At 36.9% G+C, this 15,885-nt stretch overlaps 2 protein-coding genes across 2 annotated transcripts; both read left to right on the plus strand.

The window, feature by feature from the left end:
- Positions 1-4,068: 4,068 nt before the first annotated feature.
- Positions 4,069-4,650, plus strand: LOC127094651 (uncharacterized). The gene has a single exon (XM_051033458.1). The coding sequence runs from the start codon at positions 4,069-4,071 to the stop codon at positions 4,648-4,650; it is 582 nt and encodes a 193-aa protein (XP_050889415.1).
- Positions 4,651-4,965: 315 nt separating this feature from the next.
- Positions 4,966-5,847, plus strand: LOC127094652 (uncharacterized mitochondrial protein AtMg00860-like). Its single transcript, XM_051033459.1, has 2 exons — positions 4,966-5,448; positions 5,599-5,847. The coding sequence occupies exons 1-2, from the start codon at positions 4,966-4,968 to the stop codon at positions 5,845-5,847; spliced, it is 732 nt and encodes a 243-aa protein (XP_050889416.1).
- The last annotated feature ends 10,038 nt before the right edge of the window (positions 5,848-15,885 follow it).

Here is a 15,885-nt window from a genome sequence, read left to right on the forward strand (position 1 = left end):
CTGAATTTCAAGATTTTTTATGGATGCTGTAGTGTTCTTCTGATTATTTCGAGTCTCCTCTTGGAACTGGATGTTGTGAGCTGCCATCTTTTCAATTGCAATCTCCCAATCTGCCTTCTTTGGGACTTGTTGTTGTTGTTGCTGATATTGGTTTTGATATTGGCCTTGTACTTGTTGTTGCACATTCCCTTTCTGATCTCTCCATGCAAAGTTGGGATGATTCTTCCACCCCGGATTGTATGTGTTGGAGTAGGGATCGTTTTGCTTTAAAAACTTGATATCTTCTATCTGTTGTGGTGTTGCAAAACAATGAACAGTATTGTGTGGTCCATTACAAATGTCACACACATCGTTTGGTGCCTGTTGCACTTGAGCCACTTTCTGAGCACCTATGTTTAGTGCCTTCAACCTTTTCTCCACCTCTGCAGCAACTGCTTCTTCAAATTTTACCTGTTTGTTTGTTTCAAGCTTCAAATCAATTACTGCAGATTTGCTTGACACCCTATCATACAACTCCAGATGCTCATTTGAGGCAATTGCTTCAATTATCTTCTTCATATCGGTGGCTGTTGCAAAGTTAGCTGAGCCACCAGCTGCTGAGTCAAGGATTTGTCTCATTTGAATTCGAAGACCATTAACAAACATTTACATCTGGTCAGTTTCATCCATGTTGTGAGTAGGACAAGCCACTAGAATTCTCTTGAATCTTTTATAGGCATCTCCTAGTGACTCACCCTCCTTCTGCTTGAAATTTAGGATCTCGTATCTTTTTCTCAGTGACACTGATGCAGGAAAATATTCGTGCAAGAATGTTGTTTCCATCTCCTCCCATGTAGTGATACTGCCAGCAGGTAAGGAATAGAACCACTCTTCGGCTTCATCTTCTAAAGTGAATGGGAACATACGAAGCCTTATTGCTTCTTCGTTATGTCCAGGCATTTTAAGCGTTATGCTCATAGTTAAAAACCTTTGGAGATGCTTGTTGGCATCTTCATTCACTCTTCCTGAAAAGGACCGCCTTTCGAGTTGATTAATTGTGCTGGGATGCAGCTGAAATTGTTCTACATTTACCGGTTGGTTTACAATTGTCATACGACCACCCGGAGTGTTGTTTCCACCATAGTCACCGAGAAGTCTCTCTGGTGGTGGTGGATCTGTAGCCATGACCTCAGGAATTGTTTCTGCGTCTGAATCTGAATTATGTTAGTGCACTGAAACAACTTCCTCGTATGTTTTTTCTGCTATTTCCAGTTTTTCTCGCTTAGCTTGTCTCAGTCTAGCGTGAAGAGTTCTTTCTGGTTCTGCGTCAAAAGAAAAATCCGCTGAGGCCTTACCTCGCATAAACAAGTTAGACAAATATTAGAATTGAATAACAAGATTGTCACAGATAAAATTTTGGTTGACGAGCAACAAAGTTTCAATAGAATAAAAATTAAAATAGGTATTTTGGCAATCCTCGGCAACGGCGTCAAAAACTTGATCGGAAAAATAGCAAGTGTACTATTTTTACCGATGTAGTAATAAGGAGTTTTATTCCCAAGTATCAATCTCAGGGATTGCATAGGAAATACTTATTTTACTTCTGATTCTATTTGAACAAAAACACAATGGTTTGGTTGGTTTTGGGAATTTATAACAACAAACACAAAAAGATAGTAAAGAATAATTGATTAAGATGAAACATGCTAGGGTGAGTGGTTGATTTAACTAGGTATGAATTCAAGTCAAGATTTCCTCAATACACATGAAACACTCAATTACTTAACCTCATAATGTTCTTCCTTAAGTCCTTAATGAAGAAACTATTAAACTATCAATTCTTACTCAAATGTCCATTCAACTAATCATTGGTTTTAATCATAAACAATACCAAGGTTTATGGTGATTTACAAAAGTTCCTAGTTCTAGGTGATGCAATTATAAACCCAATTGTGTGAAAACCCTAACAATCACAATCCTGTTATTGATAGTCATAGATCTAATTGTATTTGTCCGATACAAAAGCATAATAACATCACACAATTGAATTGAAATACGTAACATAGTAATAAGAAAATCCATGGTTCGAATTCATAACATAAGATCAAATCAGGACCATCCCCCTAGCATTTGGGGGTTTAGCCTCTCATAGTATTCAAAGAAATCATAGTGTGGAAATTAAACATTACAAAGAATTAGGAGATTTTGATCTTCAATGGTTGATGCCCTTGAATCTCGCCATCTTCAAATCCTCCGTAGTAGCTATATTCTCCAGTGCAATGTTTTTCTCTCGTACGTCAAAAGTCCCCTTCTCTTTCTCTCCAAAGTCTTCTAATAGCCTCAGATGGTTTTTTCTCCTAGCAAGAAGTCCAAAACACCCTTAATGAACAGGGTAGATCCACACAACATAAAGTAAAATTTCTCAGCCGCGCCCATCAACACGGGCCGTGTGGATTCACATGGGTGCCCGTGTTGCTCTTCAAAAGTTGTGTTTTTTAAAAGCAAGCTACAGAGGCATCAACACGGGTCGTGTTGATGTATACGGGTGCCCGTGTTAACCCTCTGACTCCCCTCTTTGAGTGCTCCTTCCTGGAAAACAACACGGGCCGTGTTGATGTACACAGGAGCCTGTGTTGGCCTTCTGCATCTTCATATTTTGGCCTTCCAGAGCATCCAACACTCAGTTATTAGTCCTTTTGAACCTATGCAATAACCTGCAACACTAACACTACCAAATCGAAGCATAAAAGAGACTTTTTGACACATACATGTAACAAAATGCAATGTAATAATAAACTAATGAAACATGTTAAATGACTTTAAAACAACTAAAAACAACCACAAATCTTACCAAATTGATGAAAATATGTCGGATAAAAGGTGGGAATTCAATGGAAATGGTGACCGATCAATAGTATTGATCCTGATCAACTTAATTCTATTTGTATGACATTCAGGATCATGACTGACAGACACAGAGGTTATGGTAGACCCAGAACTCAGTATTCCGACTCTGAACCGCCAAGTGGTAGCGAAGGTTTTCAATGGCATCAGTTTGTGCAACAGATGCAGCAGCAACAGAACCAAATCATGTAACAGATGATGCAACAGTGGAATGGTGGTGTTCATCCTTAAGGTATTCCACAAGAAGTTGTAGGTGGTAGTTTCTGAGATTTCTTTCGCATGAATCCTCCTGAGTTCCATGGTGGATTAAATCCTGTGAAGGCTTATGAGTGGATAATTAGTATGGAAAGGATTTTTCAGATAGTGCATTGTAGTGAAGAGAATAAGGTTATGTTTGCTTCTCACATGATGAAGGGTCCTACTGTGAGATGGTGGGAGAGTGTGTCGACTCTTATGACCAATTAAGGGGTACCAAGAGATTGGGAGCATTTTAAGACTACTTTCCTGGATAAGTATTTTCCTAGCTCTTTGAGGACTCAGAAAGAATTTGAGTTTCAACAGCTAAGACAGGGTACTATGACAGTAGTTGTGTATGTTGAGAAGTTTGAAGATATGGCTGCTTATTCTAGACAGGCCGCGTACGCACCAGATGAGAAATGGAAGATCGATCAATTCCTTTTTGGTCTACAAGGTGAAATTTATCATAGTGTTTCTCAAAGGGAATTCACTGCTTATGCTGAATTATTAAGGCAATGTTATGTGGCTGAGAATAGTTTGAAGAAAGTTCAAGAAGCAAGGGATCAATATAGGAGCGGACAAAAGGACCAAGGAAGGCCAGGTAACTAGTTCAGGCCTAGACCTCATGCTTTCAAGGGAAAACAAGTGCAACATGCAAGGCCTAACCATCCTCCGCAATGTCAAGTATGTAAGAGGTCTCATTTTGGAAGATGTGCTGGAAGTGGAATTAAGTGTTTTACTTGTCAGAGGGAAGGACACATGGCTAGGGATTGTCCTCAGAATAAGAATCAGATGTAAGGGAGGAGCACCGATCGAGTTTATACTTTGGATGCAAGGAAGGCTAAGAGCAACAATGCCTTAATTGTTGGTACGTGTCTCGTCAATGATCATCCTTGTTTTGTGTTATTTGATTGTAGGGCGACACACTCTTTTGTATCAATTTAGTGCATGAAACGTCTTGGTTTGCAAGCAATTCCCTTGTCTCCTCCTATGGTGGTTACTACTGCCATGGATGATATGGTAGAGACACCGTTGATTTGTAAAAATTGTTCGCTCTCGGTGAATGGTAGAATTTTCCAGATTGATCTTATTTGTTTACCACTTAAGAAGGTTGACGTGGTTTTGGGGATGGATTGGCTTTCCGCCAATTCGGTGTTTATTGGATGTGAAGAGAAGTTGATTATCATTCCATCTAGTGAAGCTACTCCAAGGGATGTATTAACTACTATCTTGGAAGGTACGATTGTCATGGTTAATTTCTTATTTGAGAAGGAAAAGTCAGTTCTCTTGGTTCTCACCAAGGAATCTAGTGATAATCTGAATGTTACGCAAATTCCTATCGTTTGTGAATTTCCAGAAGTTTTCCCTGAGGATGTCACTTCTCTTCCTTCTGAAAGGGAAGTGGAATTCTCTATTGATCTGATACCTGGGACGGCTCCAATCTCCGTTTCTCTGTATCGTATGGCGCCACTCGAGTTGAGAGAGTTGAAGGACCAATTGGAAGAGTTGTTAACCAAGCATTTCATTTGACCCAGTGTCTCACCATGGGGAGCTCCAGTGTTACTAGTAAAGAAGAAGGATGGTAGTATGCTGTGTATTAATTATCGCCAGTTGAATAAAGTCACCATTAAGAACAAGTATCCCCTGCCAAGGATAGACGATTTGCTAGATCAGTTGAAAGGAGCCCGTGTGTTCTCGAAGATTGATTTATGATCGGGCTATCATCAAATAAGAGTTAAGAATTCGGATGTACCAAAGACCGCATTTAGAACCCGATATGGCCATTATGAGTTCTTTGTAATGCCTTTTTGTGTAACGAATTCCCCTACTGTTTTCGTGGACTATATGAATCGAATATTTCAACCTTACTTGGACCAGTTTGTGGTGATCTTTATTGATGACATTCTTATTTATTCTCGTACTCCCCAAGAGCACGGAGAACACCTAAGGGTTGTCATGTCAGTACTGCAAGAGAAGCAACGTTGTGCCAAGTTAAGTAAGTGCGAGTTTTGGATGAACAAAGTGAAGTTTCTTGGTCATGTAATATCACAAGGAGGAGTATCAGTGGATCCATCTAAAGTCGAAGCAGTTATGAATTGGGAAAGACCGAAGAATGCTTCCGAAGTCAGAAGTTTCTTGGACTTGGCAGGTTACTATCGAAGATTTATAAAGGGGTTTTCACAGATAGCCTTACCAATTACTAGACTTACCCGAAAGGAAATTTCTTTTAAATGGGATTCAAAGTGTGAGCAGAGTCTCATGAGTTTGAAGGAGAAACTAACAACTGCTCCTGTTTTAATCATCCCTGATCCTAGTAAGTCTTATGAAGTATTTTGTGATGCCTCCAAGAAAGGATTATGAGTGGTGTTAATGCAGAGTGGTCAGGTTGTAGCTTATGCCTCTCGTCAGTTGAAGCCTCATGAAAAAAACTATACGACTCATGATCTTGAACTAGTTGTTGTTGTTTTTACATTGAAGGTGTGGCGGCATTACTTGTATGGAGTGCGTTTTGAGATGTTTAGCAATCACAAGAGTTTGAAATGCTTATTTGACCAGAAAGAGATAAACATGAGACAGAGGAGATGGATGAAGTATTTGAAGGACTTTGATTTTGAGATTAAGTATCGCCCAAGGAAAATAAATAAGGTTGCAGATGCCTTAAGTCGGAAAGAGATGCATAAAGCTGAGTTGATGATGTTGGAATATGCATTGTTGGAAAAGTTCTGAGATCTTAATCTTCAGTTTAATTGGACTCAGGATGGTGTCATAATGGGAAATTTCAATGTTACTTCTAACCTAAGGGAAGAAATATGACAAGGACAAATGATAGATGAGAAGTTGCAACAGATGTCGACTCAACCAAGTTTCGCTCAGTCACCGGATGGAGTTATTCTGTTTAATCAAAGGATTTGTGTTCCTAATGATGCCGAGCTGAAAAGAAATTTTTTAGAGGAAGGCCACAAGGGGGCGTTTACCATACATCCAGGTTCATCGAAGATGTATCAAGACTTGAAGAAGGACTATTGGGGGCCTGGAATGAAGAAGGATATTGCAGAGTATATGTCGGAGTGTATAGTGTGCCAACAGGTGAAGATCGAACATCAGAAGCCAGGTGGTTTATTGCGACCTTTAGAAATTTCGGTTTGGAAATGGGATAGTATTTCAATAGATTTTGCAGTGGGGTTACCTCATACCCAAGGTGGTTATGATTCAGTTTGGATGATTGTGGATCGGTTAACTAAGTTCGCGCATTTCTTGGCCATGAAGACTACATACAAGGCCAACCATCTTGTATGGTTGTTCATTTCAGAAATCGTAAGACTGCATGGTGTTCCAACCAGTATTGTGTCCGATAGAGACCAAAAGTTTACTTCAAGATTTTGGAAGACATTCCAACAAGCTATGGGATCAAAATTGTGTTTGAGTACGTCTAATCATCCTCAAATAGATGGTCAGACTGAGAGGACGATACAAACACTGGAGGATATGTTAAGAGCTTGTGTACTTGAAAGTGGAGGAAATTGGAAGGAGCTCTTACTATTGATTGAATTCGCATGTAACAATAGTTATCATGCAAGTATCATGATGGCTCCTTATGAAGCCTTATATGGACGGAAATGTAGGACGCCTCTATGTTGGACGGAAGTTGGTGAAGAAAGAATCTTAGGACCGAAAATTATTCAAGAGACTACAAAAAAGATAAGGATGGTTCGTGATAAAATGAAGAAAGCGCAAGATTGCCAAAAGAGTTATGTAGATCACAGGAGAAGGCCATTAGAATTTGATGAAGGTGATCATGTATTTTTGAAGGTGACTCTGAGATTGAGACTGAAAGGCCCGTTTAAGTCATAAAAGCTAAGTCCGAGATACGTAGGGCCATACCATATTATAGAGAGGATTAGAGAAGTAGCCTACAAATTAACCTTACAACCTTCTCTATTAGAAATGAATGACGTTTTTCACATATCTGAACTTCGGAAGTTCATTCCAGATTCTCTTCAGCCAGTTCTTCTAGATTCAATAGAAGTGGAAGCAGACCTAACTTTCGAACCTCTACCAAGTCGTATTGCAGAACGAGAAGTTAAGGTATTGAGGAATAAGGAGACCCCTCTTGTTAAGGTTCAGTGGGATGAATCACATCTGGGCGATGCTACCTGGGAACCGGAATCAAAAATGTGAAAAGCTTACCCTCATCTCTTTCAGGTAATATTTAAATCCGAGGATGAATTTTTATTTAATGGGGGGAGGATGTAATTACCAGTATTTCCTTAAATACACAAATTCCTATTAATTGAGATCAATTGAGTTCCTATGTTCTCTATAAGTTATCAGTTTGGATAAATATGGTAAATAGTGAATTCAGATTGACTTAATTAATATTAATTGGGACTAACCTTTTATTAATTGGGACATTTTGGTAACACTAATAATGGGTCAATAGCTCTGGTAGGACAAATATTACAAGTATAGTGCCACTTGAGATATTTGTTACTACCGATAATCTTGTTCTAATCACATGTTACTTGTGGAAAATCTTGGCCACATGTTTATATCTCTTACCACCTACCCATATGCCATTTATTTTCTCTATGCATCAGACAAGTGAATAGAAAAGAAGAAGAAGCTCAAGAGAAGAAGAAGAAGAAAAGTTTAGAGAAATCAAGAGCTTGGAATTATCACCATCATCTTCATATCATCATCTCATTCTTAACAACTTCTCCTCTTCAATTTCTTGAGGTGGGTTGTAGTTAGAAACCCTAAGATTTCTAGGGATCAAGGTTGTAGAATCATAGGTTGATTATGAGAATCCATGCTATATGATGAATGTTTTCTCTTAATTTTGTTGATTTCCAAGGATAAGTGCTCGATATGTTCTTCATGATTGTTATGACTAAATGATTGGTTATGGTTGTGGTTATGAACTTGAAACCCATGATATATATATATATATATATATATATATATATATATATATATATATATATATATATATATATATATATATATATATATATATATATATATATATATATATATATATATATATATATATATATATATATATATATATATATATATATATATATATATATATATATATATATATATATATATATATATATATATATATATATATATATATATATATATATATATATATATATATATATATATATAGGTATGTTGTATGATGGGTTTGGTTTGTAGAAGAAATGGAAGAAATCTAATAAGGACAAATGATAGATGAGAAGTTGCAACAGATGTCGACTCAACCAGGTTTCGCTCAGTCACCGGATGAAGTTATTCTGTTTAATCAAAGGATTTGTGTTCCTAATGATGCCGAGCTGAAAAGAAATTTTTTATAGGAAGGCCACAAGGGGGCGTTTACCATACATCCAGGTTCATCGAAGATGTATCAAGACTTGAAGAAGGACTATTGGGGGCCTGGAATGAAGAAGGATATTGCAGAGTATATGTTAGAGTGTATAGTGTGCCAACAGGTGAAGATCGAACATCAGAAGCCAGGTGGTTTATTGCGACCTTTAGAAATTCCGGTTTGGAAATGGGATAGTATTTCAATAGATTTTGCAGTGGGGTTACCTCGTACCCAAGGTGGTTATGATTCAGTTTGGATGATTGTGGTTCGGTTAACTAAGTCCGCGCATTTCTTGGCCATGAAGACTACATACAAGGCCAACCATCTTGTATGGTTGTTCATTTCAGAAGTCATAAGACTGCATGGTGTTCCAACCAGTATTGTGTCCGATAGAGACCCAAAGTTTACTTCAAGATTTTGGAAGACATTCCAACAAGCTATGGGATCAAAATTATGTTTGAGTACGTCTAATCATCCTCAGATGGATGGTCAGACTGAGAGGACGATACAAACACTAGAGGATATGTTAAGAGCTTGTGTACTTGAAAGTGGAGTAAATTGGAAGGAGCTCTTACTATTGATTGAATTCGCATGTAACAATAGTTATCATGCAAGTATCGGGATGGCTCCTTATGAAGCCTTATATGGACGGAAATGTAGGACACCTCTATGTTGGACGGAAGTTGGTGAAGAAAGAATCTTAGGACCGAACATTATTCAAGAGACTACAGAAAAGATAAGGATGGTTCGTGATAAAATGAAGAAAGCGCAAGATTGCCAAAAGAGTTATGCAGATCACAGGAGAAGGCCATTGGAATTTGATGAAGGTGATCATGTATTTTTGAAGGTGACTCCGAGATTGAGACTGAAAGGACCGTTTAAGTCATAAAAGCTAAGTCCGAGATACGTAGGGCCATACCAGATTATAGAGAGGATTAGAGAAGTAGCCTACAAATTAGCCTTACAACCTTCTCTATCAGAAATGAATGACGTTTTTCACATATCTCAACTTCGGAAGTTCATTCCAGATTCTCTTCAGCCAGTTCTTCCAGATTCAATAGAAGTGGAAGCAGACCTAACTTTCGAACCTCTACCAAGTCGTATTGCAGGACGAGAAGTTAAGGTATTGAGGAATAAGGAGACCCCTCTTATTAAGGTTCAGTGGGATGAATCGCATCTGGGCGATGCTACCTGGGAACTGGAGTCAGAAATGTGAGAAGCTTACCCTCATCTCTTTCAGGTAATATTTAAATCCGAGGATGAATTTTTATTTAATGGGGGGAGGATGTAATTACCAGTATTTCCTTAAATACATAAATTCCTATTAATTGAGATCAATTGAGTTCCTATGTTCTCTATAAGTTATCAGTTTGGATAAATATGGTAAATAGTGAATTCAGATTGACTTAATTAATATTAATTGGGACTAACCTTTTATTAATTGGGACATTTTGGTAACACTAATAATGGGTCAATAGCTCTGGTAGGACAAATATTACAAGTATAGTGCCACTTGAGATATTTGTTACTACCGGTAATCTTGTTCTAACCACATGTTACTTGTGGAAAATCGTGGCCACATGTTTATATCTCTTACCACCTACCCATATGCCATTTATTTTCTCTATGCATCAGACAAGTGAATAGAAAAGAAGAAGAAAAAGAAAAGTTTAGAGAAATCAAGAGCTTGGAATCATCACCATCATCTTCATATCATCATCTCATTCTTAACAACTTCTCATCTTCAATTTCTTGAGGTGGGTTGTAGTTAGAAACCCTAAGATTTCTAGGGATCAAGGTTGTAGAATCATAGATTGATTATGAGAATCCATGCTATATGATGAATGTTTTCTCTTAATTTTGTTGATTTCCATGGATAAGTGCTCGATATGTTCTTCATGATTGTTATGACTAAATGATTGGTTATGGTTGTGGTTATGAATTTGTATATATATATATATATATATATATATATATATATATATATATATATATATATATATATATATATATATATATATAATATATATATATATATAGGTATGTTGTATGATGGGTTTGGTTTGTAGAAGAAATGGATTTATCTGCTAGAAAAGAAACAAGTTATGATATGCACTAACTTTTGAGACTTATGCATTTCCTTCAAAACTCCTGAAACAACTTTGTTAACTTTTGGAATATTAATTCTTTTGTGACTCAGAGGAAGTAATCTGCCTTATAATTGAAAGAATGACAGAATTTGATACATGCATATAAAATAAACGAGACTGATATGAAATAAAGGAGAAATAAGAAATGGAATTAAGTAGAAGGGGCACCACACTCTTTCTAATCCAAGAGAGAATGATAAGCCTATGGATGAGGATCACCACCAGAAAAGGATTTCTTGATAAGATCAATTTTGGTCCAATCCAGAACCTAAGAGCAAATACTCTCACTTACACAATGTGTAAACTTGCCAAAATTCATTGATCCAAAAAGAAGATACATGCCTCCTTTATATAGGAATGGCTTAAGGTGATGAAATAAGTAAAAATTAACTCCTAAGAAAACAAAAGGATTTCAGCCACTAATTATCATGATATTGGGATGAGTTATTACAAAGAAAGTGCAAAATAAAGAAAAGATAGTGGGGTTCTTGAAAGGGCAGAATAATGGAAATTCTTTATTTACCACTTCTCTTGCAATTTTCGTCCATTATAGTGTGGTTATTGGTATTTCCTTTATTTTTATTTATTTATGCATTATTGGGCCTTTTATCACATGCTTGGATGATAAGAGTAAACTTGGGCTCTTTTTCTTCAATCTGGCCCATGCATTCTATTGACTTGATCATGAAGTGAACTAAAGCATCATTGACTCTTCTTGCATGTGCCATTGTCATAGGAATAGGACCTCCTAAGCTTTGCATTGTATCATTTATGTCTTGGATTACGTCCTCATCATTCCCTCCTTCTTGAAAAGAATTTGACCTCGAATTTAGACCATCATCACCTACATCAAAAGGAGATAAATCAGCCACATTAAAAGTAGTACTTACCCCATACTCACCTGGAAGTTCTATTTTGTAGGCATTGTCATTGATCCTTGAAAGTACTTGAAATGGTCCATCTCCCCTAGGTTGAAGTTTGGACTTCCTTTGTGATGGGAATCTCTCTTTTCTCATATGTATCCAAACCCAATCCCCGGGTTCAAAAATAACTTTCTTTCGCCCTTTGTTTGCACTTTTTGCATAACTTTTATTTTTCTTTTCAATTTGCAATTTTACTTGTTCATGCATTTTTCTCACAAATTCAGCCTTAGCTTTCCCATCTTTATGCTTCAAAATAGATATGTTAGGCAATGGTAACAAATCAAGAGGTGTTAAAGGATTAAAACCATACACAATCTCGAAAGGTGAATGTTGTGTAGTGCTATGGACAACCCTATTGTAAGCAAACTCTACATGAGGTAACCATTCCTCCCACATTTTTAAATTCTTTTTAAGAACAACCCTAAGAAGAGTAGAAAGAGTTCTATTTACTACTTCAGTTTGTCCATCTGTTTGGGGATGACAAGTAGTGGAAAATAATAACTTTGTACCCACCTTTCCCCACAAAGTCCTCCAAAAATGGCTTAAGAACTTGGAGTCACGATCAGAGACAATGCTCCTTGGTAAGCCATGTAGGCGCACCACTTCCTTAAAGAACAAATCAGCAACATGACATGCATCATCCATCTTTTTACATGGAATAAAATGTGTCATTTTTGAAAACCTGTCCACAACTACAAAAATAGAATCTTTGCCATTCTTTGTTCTAGGCAGCCCCAAAACAAAGTCCATGGAAATGTCAATCCAAGGAAATTCAGGTACAGGCAAAGGAGTATACAAACCATGAGGCATAACTTTTGATTTGGCCTTTTTACACACAATGCATCTTTCACAAAGCTTTTGGACATCAATTTTCATGTGAAGCCAATAAAAATGTTCTTTTAAGAATTCTAGAGTTTTAGAAACCCCAAAATGACCCATTAGTCCTCCCTCATGCGCCTCTTTTACAAGTAATTCTCTAATGGAACCTTTAGGCACACATAGTTTTTTTCTTTAAATAAATATCCATTGTGCCTAAAATACCCATTGAAGGCAGTATGCTCACAAGCTAAAAATTTTGAAGAAAATTCAAGGTCACTTTTATACAAATCTTTAATATGCTCAAGACCAAAAACTTTTGTTTCAAGAGTAGAAAGCAAGACATGTCTTCTTGAGAGTGCATCTTCCACAACATTAGATTTACCTTTCTTATGCTTGATTACATAAGGAAATTGTTCAAGAAACTCAACCCACTTGGCATGCCTCTTATTCAACTTACCTTGTCCCTTCAAATGTTTCAAGGATTCGTGATCACTATGAATGACAAACTCTTTGGGCAGCAAGTAATGTTGCCAAGTTTGTAGAGTTCTCACCAAGGAATACAATTCCTTATCATATGTAGAATAATTAAGGGCAATCCCTTTTAGCTTTTCACTAAAATAAGCAAGTGGATGACCTTCCTGCAACAAAACAACTCCAATTCCCACATTAGATGCATCACATTCAATTTCAAAAGATTTAGAAAAATTAGGCAATGCAAGAATTGGTGCTTGGGTGAGCTTTTCCTTTAGGGCAGCAAAGGCTTGCTCTTGTTTTTCACCCCATTTAGAACCAACATCCTTTTTAATGATTTCATTGAGGGGTGCTGCCAAGGTACTAAAGTCCTTCACAAACCTCCTATAAAAACTAGCCAAACCATGAAAGCTTCTTACCTCACTTACATTTTTGGGAGGAGGCCACTCTCGAATGGCTTTCACCTTTTCCTCATCAACGTGGACTCCTTTAGAGCTCACAATGAAACCTAAGAAAATCACATGATCGGTGCAAAAGACACATTTTTCTAAGTTGGCATACAAAATTTCATATCTTAGCACTTGCAAAACAGCCCTTAAATGAATGCAATGATCATCTAAGTTCTTGCTTTAAATCAAAATATCATCAAAATACACAACAACAAACTTACCCAAGAACTCCCTTAACACATGGTTCATTAGTCTCATAAAAGTACTAGGTGCATTAGTTAATCCAAAAGGCATAACCATCCACTCATACAAACCATATTTTGTTTTAAAAGCAGTTTTCCATTCATCCCCTTCCCTTATTCTAATTTGGTGATATCCACTTTTCAAATCAATTTTAGAAAATAAGCATGCACCAAACAATTCATCAAGCAAATCATCTAGTCTAGGAATAGGATGCCTATATTTAATGGTAATATTTTTAATGGCCCTACAATCAGTGCACATCCTCCAACTACCATCCTTTTTAGGGACTAGAATAATAGGGACAGCACAAGGACTTAAACTTTCTCTTACCCATCGTTTACTTATCAATTCAGCAACTTGCCTTTGTATCTCTTGAGTTTGTTGTGGATTGCTTCTATATGCTGGCCTATTAGGCAAAGATGCTCCTGGATTGAGATCAATATGATGTTCAATTCCTCTTATAGGTGGTAAACCACTTGGCACCTCTTTCGGAAACAATTCTTTAAATTCCTGCAAAAGAGACTCGACACAATTTGGCAATTTTTTTTCATTAGAAATAGTGGTTAGCAAAGGCACCTCCTTGCAAAAGAGCAAGTAAAAAGGCTGGTGTGACACAATTGCTGTTTTCACATCTTTTTTTTTGCAATTAAACTTTGTTTCTTTTCTCTTTTATCATTCTTTTTCTTTTCATTCTTTTCTTTTTCTTTTTCTTTTTCTTTTTCTTTTCTTTCTTGATCATATTTTTCTCTCATTTTTCTTTGATCTTCTCTCACCTCACTAGGATTTAACGGTACAAGGTTGATCTTTTGATCATGATACATAAAAGAGTACTTATTGGAGTACCCATCATGATTGGCTTTTCTATCAAATTGTCAAGGCCTACCTAATAACAAATGACTAGCTTCCATTGGTACTACATCACACAACACTACATCCTTATATTTTCCAATTTTAAAACAAATCTCAACTTGTTTATTAACAAGCATTTCTACACTTTCATTAATCCATTGGAGTTTGTAAGGCTTAGGGTGAGGTTTTGTTTCCAATTTTAGTTTAGAAACCAGACGCGTGCTTGCAACATTTGTACAACTTCCTCCATCAATTATTAAAGAACAAACCTTTCCTTGCACAAAGCATCTTGTATGAAAAAGGTTTTCTCTTTGACTTGTATCCTCCTTCTTTATTTGGCTTCCCAACATTCTTCTCACCATGAGTAAATCTCCACTAGGTATTTCTTCTTCAAACTCCTCATCATAATCACCATCCTCCTCTTCAACAATTTCTTCATTTTCTTCCATAAGCATAGTTCTCTTTGTTGGACATTGAGATGCAATATGTCCTTGGCCTTGACACTTGAAACACTTAACACTTTTGTTAGTTGAAACACTTGAAGAAGAAGATGTAATAGTTTTACCTTTGTTTTCAACCGTGGCTTCCTTAGATGATGAAGCACCCTCCTTCTTTGTTTTGTCCTTCCAACTTTGAGAATTGAAAGTGGTGGAATTTCTCCTTGCTTGGCTCTTTCTTTTGAGTTATTGTTCCACTTTGATAGCTTGGTGTACCAATTCATCCATTTCAACATAGTGATGAAGTTCCACTATGTCACTAATGTCATGATTTAGACCATGGAGAAACCTAGCCATAATTGCTTCATCGTCCTCCTCTACATTAGCTCTAATTTTGAGAACTTCCATCTCCTTGAAATATTCTTCAACATTTTTAGAACCTTGAGTGAGTCTTTGCAATTTGTTGTGCAATTCCCTATGATAATAGGAAGGAACAAACCTTCTCCTCATCATTCTTTTCATCTCTTCCCAAGTATCAATTGGTCGTTCTGCATACCTCCTTCTATCTTTGGTCAATTGATCCCACCAAACTAAGGCATACTCCTTGAACTCAATAGAAGCAACCTGCACTTTTTCAAGATTAGAATAATTGTGACAATTAAAAATTTGTTCAAGTTTAGTCTCCCATTCTAGATATGCCTCCGGGTCACTCTTCCCAACAAAAGTTGGAACTTTAATTTTTATGCCCCTCAAATTATCTCCCCCTTGTCTCCTTCTACGTCTTCTTTCCTCCTCATCACCACTACCATCATTAGAATTTTGGGGCCTCCTTTCCAACTCATCAATTCTTTGTTGAAGTTGTTCACCTTGTTCTCTTAATAATCTTTCAAAACTGTCACGCATGGCTGCGATCTGAACAGTTAAAGCTGTTGTTCTAGGTGAAGGTGGACTAGACATAATTGTGAAATATTTGTGAAATTATGAACAATTGTTTAAAATTGGACCTCACCACTCTACTCACGTGTTTACACTCAATCACTCGTGTTT

The sequence above is a fragment of the Lathyrus oleraceus genome, chromosome 6 (assembly GCF_024323335.1).
Source record: "Lathyrus oleraceus cultivar Zhongwan6 chromosome 6, CAAS_Psat_ZW6_1.0, whole genome shotgun sequence".
Classification (NCBI taxonomy): Eukaryota; Viridiplantae; Streptophyta; class Magnoliopsida; order Fabales; family Fabaceae; genus Lathyrus; species Lathyrus oleraceus.